This window comes from Ochotona curzoniae, unplaced genomic scaffold (assembly GCF_017591425.1).
Source record: "Ochotona curzoniae isolate NIBS_2020 unplaced genomic scaffold, NIBS_Ocur_1.0 scaffold_3208, whole genome shotgun sequence".
NCBI classification, from domain to species: Eukaryota; Metazoa; Chordata; class Mammalia; order Lagomorpha; family Ochotonidae; genus Ochotona; species Ochotona curzoniae.
In genome coordinates, this window is record NW_024467106.1 from 16,153,599 (window position 1) to 16,170,520 (window position 16,922).

General features: G+C 49.6%; 1 protein-coding gene across 4 annotated transcripts in view; it reads right to left on the reverse strand.

The window, feature by feature from the left end:
- TMEM268 (transmembrane protein 268) overlaps positions 1 to 14,295 on the reverse strand; it is a 127,126-nt gene extending 112,831 nt beyond the window's left edge. For 3 of the 4 annotated variants that reach the window (XM_040963340.1, XM_040963338.1, XM_040963336.1), the window contains exons 1-5: positions 13,073 to 14,295; positions 7,822 to 7,931; positions 4,992 to 5,099; positions 3,879 to 4,028; positions 966 to 1,076 (exon numbers count right to left, since the gene is read on the reverse strand). In XM_040963340.1, coding sequence (XP_040819274.1) covers positions 966 to 1,076; positions 3,879 to 4,028; positions 4,992 to 5,099; positions 7,822 to 7,931; positions 13,073 to 13,181 — 588 coding nt within the window. In that variant the 5' untranslated portion in view covers positions 13,182 to 14,295. Of the gene's footprint in view, positions 1 to 965; positions 1,077 to 3,878; positions 4,029 to 4,991; positions 5,103 to 7,821; positions 7,932 to 13,072 lie in introns of all 4 variants that reach the window. The other variant, XM_040963339.1, reaches the window with a different exon arrangement.
- Positions 14,296 to 16,922: the final 2,627 nt, after the last annotated feature.

The window sequence follows — 16,922 nt, forward strand, 5'->3', positions numbered from 1 at the left end:
AAACGGGACAACTGGGACAACATTCCATTCAATACAGGATGCCAACACAAGTAGTAGCTTAACCCACTATGGTTCACAGTGTTGGGAAAAAAAAAGCTTTTTACTATATTTCTAAACATGCACAAAATAAGATGCATCAAGCTCCTGTTCTCCTTTAATCAATAATCAAACACAGCCACTCTGGTGTCCTCTGTACCCTCACGCATCGCCAACCCCCCACACTCACTCTCCCCTGCCTAGTGAATCTAAAGGACATCCTAGACATTGTAATACCTCATCCCACAATACTGCTTCAGAAATTAAAACACTTAGCTGTAGGCTCTCAGCAAACTCTTACAGGATGTGCAAGGCACATGGATATGGTGCTTCCTCCAGGTCCCCTGAGCTCGGGCCATGAGTGGCAAGAACATGGACATGGTGTCCAAGAGATTCTGCATCCCTACTGGGAAGATGCAAAACGACCAGAGCCATGGCCAGCCTGGCTCAGGAAACCCAGGGCTTTTAGCCCCAGCTGTGTCCGCACCACTAAGTAACCTTGTATGGGTCACTTTAAGATCTCCCCACCACATTCAAAGACAACGATGAAGCCAGTCAAACAAGGCCTGCAAGAGCTGATCCCACGCTCGAGCCTTATCTCCACCTACAAGGCCAGTTGCTGGCAGCCCCCTGCCTCGTTGCCTCCCAGCCTTGCCAGAGCCATCCCCTTGCTGCAGAGCCCAGGAGGCTGATGTAGCTGTGTGCCTGTGCACCACTGCTCTCTGCAGCCCCTGAGCGCTGGCAGACAGGGACCTTGAGGGCCGCTCAGCATCTTCCCTGACCACAGGGCCCAGCATGGAGCAGGAGCAAATCAGAGCCATCAGCAGACTCCAAGACAGGCTGTGCAGGCTGAACGAGCATGAGGCTTCCTCTTGCAATTAGCCCAGTCTCAAGGTGAGCCACCCCAGAGACCATCCCAGAAACCATACCTGAATCACACTCTGGCATCCTTCTACTGTGTCCGTCACCCCCAGTAGCACCCGGTGTCTCAGCAGGACTCCATTGGCGGCTGCCAGCCTTAGGTCAGTGTTGGTGTTGGCCTGTAAGACAAGTGTCCGCCGCTAGCAGGAATTTCGGGTTGCCAGGGATCTGCCAGGCTCTGGGTAATGGTCACACACACCGTCCCACTCCAAGACCCCATGAGACAATCCTCGCCCTAAGGTCTCCTCTACAGCCTCTCCTGTAAAAGGTGAGTCAGTTCTAGTGTCAGGAAGCCCTGGGTGCACCTCCAGACTGTGTGGCTCTGGACAAGGTATGTCCTACCCAAGAACCCCATTGCCTTCACTTGTAGAATAGAGTGTACTGGCCTCCTAGGAATGTGATGACAGTTTGTTGAAATTGTATGTGAAGCTCTTAACTTGGGGTTTTGGACACAGTCAGGGTACACAGAGCTGTGATAGACATTGGGAATAGAAAGGTGGGTGCACCTGCTTGGTCAGCATAGGACCTATGCATAGTGCCTAGTACAGTGCCTAACTGTACTAGGGATGGGTCTCTGGGAATCACAGCATACAAGGCCCTAAGGAGTTACTGCAGCTAGGAAGTGGCAGGAATACCCTGCCCACTTAGGAAGTTGCTGTTGGGTGCAGACATCAGGCCTCAAGCACTGAGTAAATGCTTCCTAAATGGTAGTCAGTATTAGGAAGGAACAGATCCTGGCAGAGTTTACAAATGAGCACACAGTGACTGCAGTGACCTGGGGCCTCCATGCTGCATCTATGAGCACAGACCTCAAGATGGTCCTCTCCATGACCTGTGCCCAGCACTTTATCTGGTACTCCCAGGGCTTCAGAAATACCAGCACAATTAAAAAAAAAAAGTGGGGGGAGTGGAAGTGGGAAGCAGAACAGCTAAGCAGGGTGGACTGTGTGAAAGATGCCACATCCTCGAAGCACCTGCCAGGAGCCAGATTGTTATGCTTGCCTCTGGTAGATCAGATCACTTTGCTCTCTCCTCTCCCCAAAAAAAGCGTCTTGTGGCAGTAGCAACTAGCTCAATTTTATGTTTTTATAGCCAATCACAAGGGCCATGAAAGCATCCAGAAAGTCCAGGAATGGCATTAGTTTTGTCACCTTTACAGAATGATTAAACCATAAAATTCCTGTCTATCCCCATGAACACAGGCATCATATGGAGTTCATCACCCAATAACCTGCCCTTCCCTTGTGAGCAGGCCAGGGTACCTCTGTGCTGAGGATCTCAGAGCTCAGCTCTGAGCAGGGCTGCAGGGTGAATGGGCAGGGACTTCCAAGGAACTGGTAAAATAGTGCTGGTGTGGCATGCAACACAACAGTACCCTAAAGATGGCTGCACCCTCTTGCCTAGAACATGTGACTGTGCCATTGACAAAAGGAAGCTAAACAGTCATCATAGCATCCTTCACAGCAGAGGAAGCAGGCCAGAGAGACTGAGAAGGGGACACGAGAGAGAGCCAGCCTGTCCACTGCTCACCTTGCAGATGCAGTAGGGGGAGGCATGAGCCAAGGAATACACATGGCCTTCAAGAGTGGGAAATGGCAAGGAAATGCCTTTGGATGGAATGCAGTGTGGCTGTCACCTCGACTTGAGTCCCTGAAGACCATGCCCAGCTTAAAAAGATGAACTGCTTTCACAAATCCAGTTTATGCAATTTGGTACGCCAGCAGGAGACCGCCCATACTGCAGGAGGGCCTAAGAACACAGGATGGAACCTGAGCATCCTGGTCTGGAATTCCAGCTCTGCCATTTAGTAGCAGCATGGCCTTGACCTACTTCCTTGAGCCTTTCTGAGCCTCAGCTTTCCCATCTGTGAAATGAGTAGAACAGCCTCTGCCCAGACAGCTGACAGGGAGTTTAATGAATTAATGTGCAAAGCATCAAAGGTCTACAACCTAGGAAGTGGCCAGAATGTAGCAAAACAGAGTCGCTGAAGAAATAGAACCCCATGAGTGAACTGCACATCCGCCAGGAGGGACAGGCAGAGCAGCCTTTGTCCACCGTGCTTGTGGTCAGAAGCGCTTCCCCTTTCAGATGTTTTCAGATTTTGTAATATTTGCATATAAATCATGAGATATCTTGGAGGACATGTTCCAAATCTTTGAACGCAAAACTTCTTTACATCTCAAATATGCCTGGTACCTCTAATCTGAAGGCAGCCTGATATATTCGGTCAGTGAAGTCTGCATTTGATTGAGAACAGTCAGCCCCCTAAAGTCAAGTGTAGAACATTCCACCTAGGGCATCACATCTGTGCTTTCAAAGTTATGGAACATGAAGCACAGGTTTTCAGATTAGGAGGGCTCAGCCTGCATCCACTTCCTTTCTGAGGATGGTCAGGAATCAAGAGGACTCGAGTTTGAAACCTGGCTCTGCCATTTACCGTGGGATTCAGAGCAAGTTACCTCGACTCTGAGTACACTTGCTCTGCCTCCAGGGGTGGGGCTGGGACTTGATGAGGCATAGCTATTGCTAAGATACCACAGCAGCATCCCAGGAGGACGCCTCCAACCTTCCCTTGCTCAGGTCCAGGGCATATCACTGACACACACCCAGGGATGTGGGGTATGTGAAAAGATTCAGTTAACTAAACTACTCCCAGGATATTGGTCACCAGTGTCTTCCTTCCAGACTCCCCCAACACACAGCCTGCTCTCAGAAAAACAATCCACAAGGATTAGGTAGCAAACAGCGAATGTAATCACGCGTGTGATTCGATTCCTTTCAGTCATTGGGCATATGGGTTAGTGTTCACTGTCGTGGCTGGAGAAATTATCTGAGGCAGAAAAAAAGTGAAGGCTCTGACATGAGGTTCTTGGGCCCCTGACGACCTCCTGCTGGAACCATGACAGGAGTAGCAAGCTCACCTTTCTCTGGTGTCTCTCGAAGACAAACATGAGGGTCAGGGTCAGGCTCATGGCGGCCAGGGTCACGAGAAGCACACCTGCCCAGTGGCTGCCAAGGGCAAACATCTGGCTGGTAGAGTAGATGTTGGCCCATACCACCACATAGAAAACCTGCCAGAATCCAGGAAGAGAGCATGATCAGGTACCCCAGGTCACAAACACATGAGCTCCATTTGCAGTGTTATCACCCTGGGGAAATCTCTACACCTTTGCTGGACTCAAAGAGGTCCCCATGGCCTGTAGGAGGCTCATGCAACACCTGGATTGTGGGATGACCTCCTACTCCATGTCTATAAAGAAAGGGGTCCCTAGCCACTCCTGAGCTTTGCCTAGCTTGACTGTAAAGGAAACTGGAGCTCTGGAGCAAGATAAACTTTAGACACAAGCCCCACACGGATCCTTAGATCACTATGGAGCCTTGGGAAAACCAGAACCCCTCTCTAAACCTCAGTTTCCTCATTTGTGAAATGGCGATAAAAAGCCACCTTTGCAGGGGTGATTCAGAGTTAGGAAATTAAATGCTGGTTCCCAACCCTTCCCCTTCTCTCTGGCAGTGTGGAAGGCAGGTGCACTATCTTACCATTAACACACTGAGAACAGCTGAGAGCTGTTCTCTATGGCTGAGAGCACACATGCTGAATGGGTTCAAATTCCGCCTCTGCTATGTGTGTTCATCTATGTATATATGTAGGTATATGCATGTTTGCATAAGTGCATTGATACATACAACTGATTGGAGCTAAAATGCTAAAATGGGTTCTTCTGTTGAACAGGAAAAGAAAACAAATCCCAGATTGCAGAAAAATCTTGGCCAGGGCCAGACACAAAGCCCAGACCCCAGATGGGTCTGCAAATCCACAGCCTGAGCTCTGCTCAGAATAAACCTTACTACATGTGGAGACCCGGTTACCAGCCCCTCCCTCTAACTTCCTCTGAGATCAAGTCCAGGCCCTTGTGGCCTTGCTCTTCCCCACGCAGCCGAGTCATCAGGTCCCAACTTCCCAATCTTCCTTAGGACCTGATGCTGAGTGTCCCAGCACTGCCACAGGAGCAGGACAGAGTTATTCCACTCACCACGGCAAAGGCCAGCCGCACAGGCCTCGAGTTGTAGATGATGTATCTTCGCACCTGGGGTTCCAAAAGCGCACTCTCAGCCAAGCTCCTGTACTGGTCAGCCGGGACCTGCTCAGGCACCCACAGGAAAGAGATAAGCTACAGCAAAAGCACACCACCTTATTTTCTCCCAGCAAACAGGTTGGTTTCCAGTGCAAGTGACTATCACATTCCAGGTCACCCCAAAGGGCAGAAAGAGCTAGAAAACACTGGGTGGCTGCAATTCTCAGGTTTAGCAGAAGGAGGGGTGGCGCCCCTGGGGAGATAGCCCAGCTGCTGGCAATCCAGGAGGACATCCTGCACAGGTACTGGCACAGTCTGCAACTCCACACCTCACAGCAAACCCAGAACAGGTCAATGGTAAAGGCAGAGGCAGCTCTGGGCCCAACCCTGTAGCCCTCCCCAAAAACATGTGAGGTCTCCAACTTCTCTGAGCCTTCACTTCCTCCTCTATAAAGTTAGGAATACCCATCTGGTAGGGCTGGGGTGCACAGCAAACAAGATAATACACAAGCAGGGCTTGGCATGATGCCAGCCCAGTGGTGACCACTAGGTACGCAAGTGCTACCAGTCACCATCTGTTCATAGGGACCATATATCAACTAATAAAGCCCCTCCCCAAGCTAGGAGCTGCACCCTGTGCTGTGACTGTCATCAAACCCAAGTACTAAACACCTGCGACTTCCTGCCCAAGGAAAACTGTAGGCATAAAAGGCCCTATGAGAGTAGACCTAAGGAAACAGGACTTAAGCATTAAAAAAATATATTTAGGGACATGGCAGAAAAACATATAAACTGTGCACCAGTAGGAAAAGCCAATCTGAAGACACACATTTAAGAAAGATATTCAGGACCAGTACAGTGACTTAGCAAATTATGTTGCCACCAGCAGTGCACACATCCCAGATGAGAGCTGGTTTGAATTCCAGCTGATCCTCTTCCAATCCAGCTCCCTACTAATGCACCTGGGAGAGCAACAAAAAATGGCCAGAGCGTGTGCTCTTGCAAGATACATGGGAGACCCAAAAGAAGCTTCAGGTGCACCCTCGCTGTTGACACATTTGGGAAGTGAACCTAGTGGGAGGAAGAGTTTCTCTCTCTCTCTCTTTACCTATTCCGCTCTTCTTTTCTCTTCCTCTCCCTATGCCTCCACCTCTATAGCTCTGCCTCACAAACAAACAAACAAAAATCTTAAATAAAATAAAAGATGTCCTTAAAGTCAGCATTGTGGCACAAGGGGGTAAGCTACTTGGCCAACATCCTGTATCAGAGTGCCAGCCCTGGCTGCTGTGCTGCTGATCTAGTTCCCTGCTAATACACCTCACAAAGGAGATGGCCCAAGTGCTCAGGCCCCTGCAGCCCATGTGAGAGACCCAGATGGAGTTCCTGGATCCCAGTTTCAACCTGGTCCAGCTCCAGCCCCAGCCCCTGCAGTCATTTAGGGAGGGAACCAATGGATAGACAGTCTCCGTTACTCTGCCTTTCAAGTGAACAAACAAGAAATCTTTAACAAGAAAAAAAAAAAAAAAGATGTTCTTCTGTACAAAGACTGAAAGAAACAAGGACCAATAAACCAAATTGTGCCAACATGGAATCAGGACTGCAGTTGGGGAAGTTTGCCCTTCGTGGTGACAAAATGTTGATCTACACAATACTGCAACACAGTCTTAAAGGCATAAAGTCTAAAATCTTCAGGATAACATTAGTGATGCATCTTCCTCATCCTTTGTTACTGCCCCCAGGTTACACAGGGAAGGCCTGAGGTGTGGGGGCTTTGGGAAGAGAGAGTAAATCACATGTATATGGGGGAAGGGTTGTGGGAGGGGTGGGGGGAATCCCAGTGCCTATAAAACTGTATCACATAATACAATGTTAATAACAATTAAAACAAATAAATAAAACTTAAAAAAAGATCATATGTAGTGTGCTTCCTAACAACATCAACAGCTGCTCATTTTTCTTGCATTTAATATATGCCATAGGCCAGACAAGTGCTCAAGTATGATTTAATTTCATCCTAACAAACCCTCCCTAAACAGAAGTAATATTGTCCTTATTTACAAATGATAAAACAGCAGCTCCGAAGGATTATGTCACCTGTGCAGTCAGACACACACTCAGACTCAGCAAAAATTGGATCTGTATACAGATCTTGGATTGTGTGAAACAAAGCCTTGAGTCACTTGTTCATCATTTAACAAATACATGTGCATTTTCCTTCACAGACACAATCCCCTCTCCTAAAATACCCCTCCTCTTGTGTACTCCAATTTAGCTTTCAAAACTACCATCTGCTGCCCCTGCCAGGCAAGTTGATACCCCTGGGAATGTCTTCAAGGCCTGGCATATTCATTCCTGCCTTATTTAAGTCATGCTGTTCTGACTTATCCAAAGCACGCCCATCCCCTCACTGGGTTTGGTGAACAGCATGAGCACAGGTGCTGGGTCCTGTTCACTTATATCATGTTGAGCCAGCTGAGTGTATGGTCTGGGGCAGGTGCCTTGAAACACACATTTGTTAAATGAACCAAGTGGGCATAAGGAAAGTTGTAATAGTTTTTCCTTGTAGACCACAGCTAACACAGAGTGCCTCATAACTATTTTGGGAATAACCAGGCAAACAGACAACTGGAAGGATGAATGGATGGGTGGGTAGATGAGTAAGTATATGGACGGCTGGTTAGGAGGGTGGATGGATGAACAGATTGTTGGCTAGGTGGACAGACAGATAGGCCGGGGTATAGACGCATGGATGAAGAAAGTAACAGGACTCAATGAGATGAGTACTTACGTGAATGCCCCAGGTCTGCAGTTGTTCCTCTGCGGCTCCCAGATCGAAGGAGATGGGTGCACAGGTATTGTCGATACGCACAACTGTGAGAACCTGGCCATTGTGGAGCTCTGAAAGTAGACCAAGGGCTTTACCTGGCTGACTGTGAGTCACTCTGGAGAACCCAGGGCCTGATGGCATCACCTCCCTAGCCAAGAGAACCTTGTCACAAGGAAGGACATGGTGGCCATCCTCCAACCCCCCATGGGAGGAAGACTAGACTCAACAAGGAAGCCCCCAGCAGGCAGATTTGAGGCTAACGTGAGGAGGCCCCTGGGATACAAAGTGAGGCCAAATAAGGAAGGATTTCCCAAGAGTGAGAGCAGTTCCCACAAGGCATGAGTGTTGGTAAGTCTGTTATCATAAAGGATATTTAAACAGAGAATAATCAACTAGCTACATGGAAGGCATGATGCAATGGACATGAATTGGAGGAAACTCAACTGATTAACTCTTAAATTCCCTGACAGTCTAAAAGAGAGAGATACTGGTCATCGGAAGCTGATGTGCATACTCTAACCCCAAAACTCATGGTCAGGGGACAGAAGGCTGCAGATAATATTCAGATTGTTAATCAACTAGCCTTAAAAAGAGATGATCCTGCATTAGATGCATGGGGACCAGCTGATTCCAGGGATCCTTAGGAATGGAGGGCAGAAGGGGAGTGAGAAGGAGAAATGACTGTGAAGGAAACATCACGGGCTTTGACCATGTAGAAGGAGGGCCATAATGGCCATGACAGCTCAATTGGTTAATTTTCCACCTGCAGTCACTGACATCTCATATGGGAGCTGGTTCATGTTCTGGCTTTTCCACTTCTGATTCAGCTCCCTGGTTATGGCCTGGGAAAGCAACAGAAGATGGCCCATGTCATTGGGATCCTACACTCACACAGGAGACCTAGAAGAAGCTCCTAAATCCTGGCTTCGGATTGGCTCATTTCTGGCTGTTGTGACCACTTGGCGAGTGAGTCAGTGGATGGAAGGTTTTTCTATTTCCCGTCCTCTCAGTAAATCTTCCTCTCTAACTAAAATAGACAAATTTGAAAAAGAGAGCAAGAAAGGAAGGAAGGGAGGGAAGGAAGAAGGGAAGGAGGAGGGGGTGAGAGAGGGAAGGAAGAAGAAGCAGGGCCAAAAGCCAAGGAATGGGGCAGCTCCTACCTAGGAGCTGGGAAAGATAAACAGCTTCTCCCCCCAAGAGTCCCGATTTCAGCTCGGTGAGGACAGTATGAGACTTAGCACCTACAGAAGTGTAAGGTTATAAATGTGTGTCATTTCAAGCCATTAGCTTAGTGGTAATGTGTTACAGCAGCCACAGAAAATTAATACACTGACTTACTGGCAACCCTCTGCAGCTCATTCAACACATGTTTTAAACATTTATTTATTTGAAGGGGAGAATGACAGAGAGAGGGAGAGAATCTTCCATCCTCCGATTTACTACCTAAATGGCCATAACAGCCAAGACAGGGACAAGTTAAAGCTGGGAGCCAGGAACCAGGAGCTTCATCCGTGTCTCCCACATGGGTCCAACCACAAGAGTCATCTTCCACTACTTTCCCAGGCACATTAGCAGGGAACTAGCCAGAAAGTGGAACATCTAGGACCCAACCCAGTACTTAGATAGAATGCCAGTGACACAAGTGGCAACTCATCCTGGTGTGCCACGATGCCAACCCCTTGCTCAACACTTTAAAAATACAAATTAAGTCCTTATTCTCCTTAAGAAACACACATCAGGGGTAAATATTTGGCAGAGACAATGCTTGAAGAGCCTACAACTGACATTAGAGTCTCGTTCACATTGTAGCTGCTCTGCTTCCAAGCCAGCATCCTGCAAACGCACATCCAGGAAGGCAGCAGATGCTGGCTCAAGTACTTGGCTGGCAGGAGACAAGGACTGAGCTCCAGTCTCCTGGTTCAGCCTGGGCCATCCCTGACTATTGCAGGCATTTGAGATATAAACCAGCAGACAGAAGATCTCTTTCTGCCTGTCTTTCAAATTAAATGAAAAGAAATTTTTAAGATGCTAAGCACACACCAACCTAGTTAGGTTACAACAGCTATCAAAACCATCCTTCAGAATTGGGTGATTCCAAACCACAAGACCAGATGGAAAGACAGATCTGAGCTGAAAACCCAAAGAAGAAACAGCAGCAGCACAAAGCGCAGCCCGCCTGCCTGCAGGTCCAAGGAAGCCGTGTGGGGCCCTGCAGGCCACCTGTCAGCTGCCAGAAGGCTTCATGGGGGGTGGTGGGTCTTTGTGCCCTGGAACCTCAGGTCCCAGTCTTGAGTCATTCATTGCTGAAGGCTGAATATTCTGCTGTGTTCTCTGTAGCTGCTGCTTAGGCGATGAGGTGGGACCGAAGGGACACAACTGTCAGGATGTCCTCTGCTGACCCAAAGCTCCTGTCCACTCCAGCCTAGCTCCCAGCAACACCTGAGTTTGCAATGCCACATGGCACGCTCCACCTGCCTGGGAGCCCTGCCCAGTCCATCATTCCCACTTCCCATGTAACCCATCACAGAGCCCTGTCACCTGGAGATCTACTCTCTGTGCCTCTTGGCTTCTTACCTTCCTCCTGCACCTGTTCAGCAGCCTCCACGCTGGCTTCTCCAACCTACGCTTCCTCCTGCAATACGTATCTCCTGCAGCAGTGCGCAAGTCAGATGATGCCAGTCCCTGAGTAAAACATTCAACAGCTTCCTGGTGTCTGGACAATAACCAACCTTCCTATCATACTTTCTCAGCCCTCAGGAGAGCAGGCCTCCTGCCAGACTCACCCTGGACCACACCATCCTCCTTTGCTCCTTGGACATGTGGGGTTCACCCCACACCCCAGGGCCTTTGCATGTGCTATATCCACTTCCTATAACACCTCCACCAGGCTTCACCCAGTTAAATCCTTATCTACATCCCTGGATAGCTTTTCACAGGGAGCCCTCCTTAACAGCCTAAATGCTTAACAAACCAAGTCCTGTGCCACAACTGCCTACACTCTGCTCTTCTTTCCACTCAGCAAAGAGGCAAACACACATGTAGGCGATTGCTTGATGGAACTCTGTCTTCATTCCCCACAGATCGGATACCCCCTGAATTTCCTGGGCTGGGTGCAGTGCCTCACACACAGCAGGTACTATCTGCAGGACTCTCTGCTTCCCAGCCCTGGTAGGGTTATTTTCCTAGGGAATCAGCTATGATTGTAAGGATTCTGTGAAATTCTTCATCCTACCAACAAAGAACCTCATTACCCTCTCTGCTCTTACTCTCACTCTCATTTTGTTTGCTGGGAGGGGTGAGGAACGCGGAGACAAGGAGGTAAGGCTGTGAGAGCACCAGCCAGACAGCATTAGGGTTCCAATTGTAGCTCAGCCTCTTGGGAATAGGGCCCACCCAAGGGAGCCTCCCTGGTGTCTCACAGGCGACCAGATCCCCTGGACCACCGAAGAGCCAGCTGCTGTGGTCACCTCTCAGAAACAAGCTACGAAGGGTTCCAAAATCGCAGCAAAGCAGCACACACCTGCTCGTGCTTGGCTTCCACTCCCTCCCCCCACCCAACCACCTCCACGTTATGGCCAGAAAGGATTTATGGGAGCTTCATAAAGAATAAAGTTAGGAAATCAAACTGTAAAAGGAGCAAATGAAGAAAAGTAGGGAGAAAAGTAAACAAAGGCGGATACTTAGGAGAGGACCTGGATGCCAGGCACGGAGCTGGGGCCTCAGCCAAGACTGTGGTTAGTCCTCCAGGAGCCCTCAACTGTAGCGACAAAGCAAAGGCAGGGCAAAGGAAACTGAACTCTGGAAATCCCAGGACTCTCACCTGCTATTAACAGGAACAAGGAAAATGAGAGAAGTGAGATGACAAGACAGCATACCCCATGCAAGCAGTCATGTGGATGGGCCTGTGACTAGCTCTGCACTTCAGGGCACAAAACGACGATGCCACGTGCACTTAAACTAGAAGCATGGAAAATCAGAATTCTTCCCCCAGCCTAGCTCTTTGCATGCTGAGTGAAGCGTTTGCTGAGGCAATGACGTCAGGATGCTGGGACAGTTCCCCATTGGCTCTCTGCATTTCCAACCAAAAATACCTGCTGAATTTTTGCCTCTGCTAGTTTTCATCTGTTCTTCAAAGTCCAAACAGAAAAACTACCGGTGTGTGTGTGTGTGTGTGTGTGTGTGTGTGTGTTGGGGGGAGGGGTGCGATTTCCTACCAAGGGGCAAGAACTGGCTTGCCAACAATTGGTGGAACCGGTCTTCAAAGTTTTGGCAGAAAATGACTGCCCTGCACTCCGCTCTCCTGCTGCATGTGTGCACTCGCATTGATGCAAACTGCTCCTTACAGGAACAAGAGGGCCCAGGAAGATTCAGATCCCATAAGGAGCTGCATGCCATGGACCCCCACCACTAAGGACCCTGCTTTCCCTGCCTGCACCTGGTCACTCACTCATTCACTCAAGAAAACACCTACTGAGCATGAAGGCTCAGCTCAGTGCTGGGTTCTGCAGAGCCAGGCATGAAAAGATCACACTGAGCCCCAGCCCTCATGGCGCTGACATCCTGTAGGGAAAGGGACATTCAGCATTTACCATATAGGAAGATATTTACAGACTGCCCTAAGTGCTGCCGGAAGAAAGAGCAGAGTCCTGACTGAGGCTGGCTCATCAAAGACAATTCCTCAAGGCAGGGCTACTGGAACTGAGCTCTGAAGGACAAATGAAAAATGAAGCAGGGAGAATGAGGCGGAGGAAAGCATGATAGGCAGAAAAAACGGCAGTTGCAAAAAGCCCTGAGGTTGAATCAGTGGCAAAGAGCCAAGAAGAGTGAGGCAGCAGGAGCCACCAGGCAGATGTGGCATGCTGGGGAATGCTGCATCCCCAAGCTACACCTAGCAGAAAACACTGAAGCAGAAAGGGGCACAGCTGGGTGTGCATCTCAGCAAGATCTCTGGCTGCTGTGAGTAGAATGGAGGGAGGAGAAGGCCCGATGGGAAGCTACCATGGGGGTCCAGGCAGAGCACAATAGTAGCTCCGACTGACTAAGCAGGTGGTGCTAAAGAGAACCAGATGAAAATGACAGAAAGTGGCCTGGCAATGGGCCCCGCAGATATACACCCTACTTGAAGGAATTTCTGTGCCCTGACCCCCATCATGCTACATACGTCTAGCTCAGCATGCGGTAGAGGAGGAGGGCCAAGAGGTCCTGAACTTACCTTGTCCCCAGCCAGGAGGGCTTCCTGTGGGCAGAGTGCTCCAGCCATGGGAAGAAGTAGGCAGGGGACCTGTGGTTCCCCCAGGGTCCATCTGTGGTTCACAGGCCATGGCAGAGAGCCAGCTGGACTTCTACTTCCCCTTCCTGCAGCTGAGGTTCATCCTGGGGCAGCCAGCTCAGCAGCACTGACCTTCAGAACACAGCACAGAAAGGAACTTGAGGCCTGGACCAGAGCTGCCCAGGGCTGCCTGAGGCCAAGTCACCAAAGCCCAAGCGGAGCCACTGGGAATCTTTACATAGACCTCCCAGGCCTCCACTGAGAACTTCCCTGTGGTGTAGGTCACAAGGGTCCTCAGGAAATCCAAGCATCTGGGATTTCCATTCTTTTACTGAAGATACCCCAGGAAACCAGGCCACAGATAGGTTCCTTCACAACACATAGCCTTAGTTGCAAGGAGGATCTCAAATCACTTCCCATAAGACATTGCAAAACACAAGTGAAAAAAAAAAAAAAAACATGGTGGGGAATACAAATTTAAGAAAAAGAAAAATGACAAACACAAAGAACAAAAATACCCAGATACTCAGACAACCAAGTCTCCCACACAAAGTCAGAGGAGGAAAAAGAGCTGTGTTCATGAACATGAATGCCAAAGTCAGATTGACTGGGTTTCTGTGCTGGCCACTCTAACTACAGGCACCTTAAGACAGCTTCAGCTCTTCAAGCCCAAGAACCCTCCCCATGGAGTTGCCATAGGGAAGGGATGAATGATGACACCTACAACAGCAAATGCAACAAGGCACACTGCTCTACCCTTCTGCTTGCTATCTGGAGATGTGACACAATTGTTGCGCCTGGGTCAACAATTCGGTTTTGTGCTTTTAAGAAGCCAGAGCTACAATGGAAATGTTCTCAGACGGTTATCTACAAAGGGAAAAAGTCAAATGGTTGAAGTGAGCAGTACAGCTCCTGGGAACTTATCCCTCAATGAACTAGGAAACACCACAAGCCTCCAGGGCCAAGTCCCAGGGAGGCACAGGCAGAGTAGCACCCTTGGCCACTTTCAAAAAAAAAAAAAAACAGAAGTTTCCTGCATGGACAAAATCAAGTCTCCATTTCCATCAGCTCTGGCAGTACCCGCATATTTGATCTCTTTGTGTACCCGCATGATGTTCTCCCTCATCAGGAAACATCATGCAGCAAATTCCTGACACGCACAGCAGCCCTGCAGCTACTCCAGCTCACAATGTGAGGCAAGACATGAAGCTTCCAGTTGGCACACACCTTTGTATCCTCTTGATCCTGAGCCACCCAGGACCCTCCACCACTAGCCCAATGCCCCCTCAGACGGTGACACCCCTGTCCTCACCAGTTTCTACTTCTCTCGGGATTGTAGGAAGGACTGGCTGCATAATGGGCAGTGCCCAGTACAAAATGAAAATGATGAGGAGTCTCAAGAATGACAGTACAGCATTTCTCAAATTGAGGATACTGGTGCTGTGGGCTTATAATGCTGCCTGCAATGCCAGCATCCCATATGAGCTCTGGTTCGAACCCTGGCTGCTCCACTTCAGGTCCAGGACCCTACTAGTGAGCCTGAGAGCATCATGGAAGATGGCCTACGTACTTGGGCCCTGGCACTCACATAGGACACTATGAGTTCTGAGCTCCCAGCTTCAGTCTGACCTAGTTCCAGCCATTGCAGCCACTCAGAGAGTGAGCCAGTGAAAGAAAGACCTCTCTCAATCTCTCTCTCTCTCTTCTTCATGCTACCTTTCAAATAAATCAATAAATCCTTTTAAAAAATGTTTTTTTTTTTTAAAGTAGGAAAGGGAGTTACTAAGTGGGAAGGCCTGAGTGACCATGCAGTTGGCAGACTCTTGAACTAGCCCCACTTTAAGCTTTGGGAAGTTTCTCTCCCAATCAAATATATATATATTTATTTTATCATACATATATATATTTATTTATAAAGATGAGCCTTTATCTAAAAATGATCACACACCTGTCCTTGGACCAGACTGAGGCCGAAAAGTAAAACACGATGCAGAACCAAAGGCTTCATAGCCCACAGACCCGGGATGGACTCCCCCGCTAGGCCGCCCACACGGCCTGTGACATCTGCACCCCAAGTACTTAGCCCCATTCTCCCTCCCCCCATGTGGAAATGGGGGTGAGGAGGCATGTTCCACATAGCTTCTGTGGAAGTGTTAACAGATGGAAACTCAAGCCCGACACCCAGGATTTGGCACTCCAAAAAGGCCCCTTTCCTCAACACGTGAGTCCCATTTCACAGGAGAGAAAATCAAGGATCAAAGACATGAAGTGCCTTGCCCAAGGCTGGCTGCAGCGTCAAGCTGAACCCAAACCATCTGGCTCCAGACTCCAAGCCTGTAATTTCCATGTGCTTGTACCTCTGGACCCAGGTCTGGCTGTCTGAGCCTGTCCTTCGATCACCTTTAAAAAAAGAAAAAGAAAACACGGTGGATCAGGAAGCAGACATTTTCCAGGCCCATGCCTGGTTAAGCAACCAAGTCCAATTATCAAGGCCGTCAAGGCCAAGGCCTTCTCCTCCTCAGCCAGCCCAAGGCCCAGCTCACTGAAGCACTCAACCCACTGAGCATTTACTGTCAATCTTAAAGGTCTTACTTCCTTCCTCTAAACTAGCACCCACAAGAGGCCTGAACCCTACAAAAATAGTCACAAGGCCATCTGCCCTGTGCCTGACAACCACTTGCCTTGTTTGTTCGCTTTCTTAGGCATACCCAGCAGATCCACCCATACATCCATGGGCCGGCCAAGAGCCTGAGGGTGCTGAGCTGGGAGCCTGCAACCCAGAAGTGCTGCATGGTCTCTGTGTGCCTTGGGGAGCCCTGAGCAGTCAGGGACTGTACACCCCTGGGAGCATAAGGGTCCACTTCCAGACTGCAGAGAAGGTCCCGCTAGTTCACTGCCAACTCCCACAGACAAATACGGTCTTTGGGAAGAAATCCCAGCTCCCTCGTTGGCCTCACCAGCCACCCACAGGTCCTGACCAGCAGACTCCTGTCATTCACCTACACACTGCTCTGTGGCCAGCTCCAAGTAACCTACCCAGTCCTGTTACTTCCTACCTGTGGGACCCGGGACTAGTTAGTTGATGGCTCTTTGCCTCAGTGTCACCCTGTGTGAATGAAGCTAAATCTAGGCTGTTCTGAGTGCTAAGGAGTCCATACTGGTGTGGCACTCAGTACCCCCAGCAAACAGGGACTCCAGGGGTGTAGGGCTGGCAATGTATTTATTCCAGACACCCTCTAGAAACCTCAGGACCCAGGTTCTGTACCTTCTCAACCGTCAACTCAAACAGAATCCGAAGGCCACACTCACCCCTCTCTGCTGGGCATCAATATCTCGAGGAGTGAGAAGGGGAGAGAGGGTGCCACACACACAAGAACTGAGAAATAATTAACAAATGCTTCTTGTGGGTGCTGGAGACACAGTGCCCAACAGGATCCAGCCCAGGGGTCAGGATAGGCCCAGGACTGTGCCTGGAGCTGCACACCCTGAGCTTGTGCACCCACCTCACAGTCAGACGACGCCCCCAGACCCCTCCCCGGGCCCCTGCACCCGTCCGAGAGAGATGGCAGGATGCAGACAGAACAGGAGGTTCCAACGCTTCGGGGCAGTGGGTACAGACCGCTGGCTTCTGAGTTCCCTTGACCAGTCCTGCACTCTACCCAGTCCCCCCAGGCACCCATCTTGCACCAAGTTCTTGCACAAGTTCACAAATTCAGTCTCAGTCTCTGCAGTGCCCAGACTCCCCCCTCAAAACCGCATGCTTCATCACCGACAGAGGAAAAGAGAAACTCGG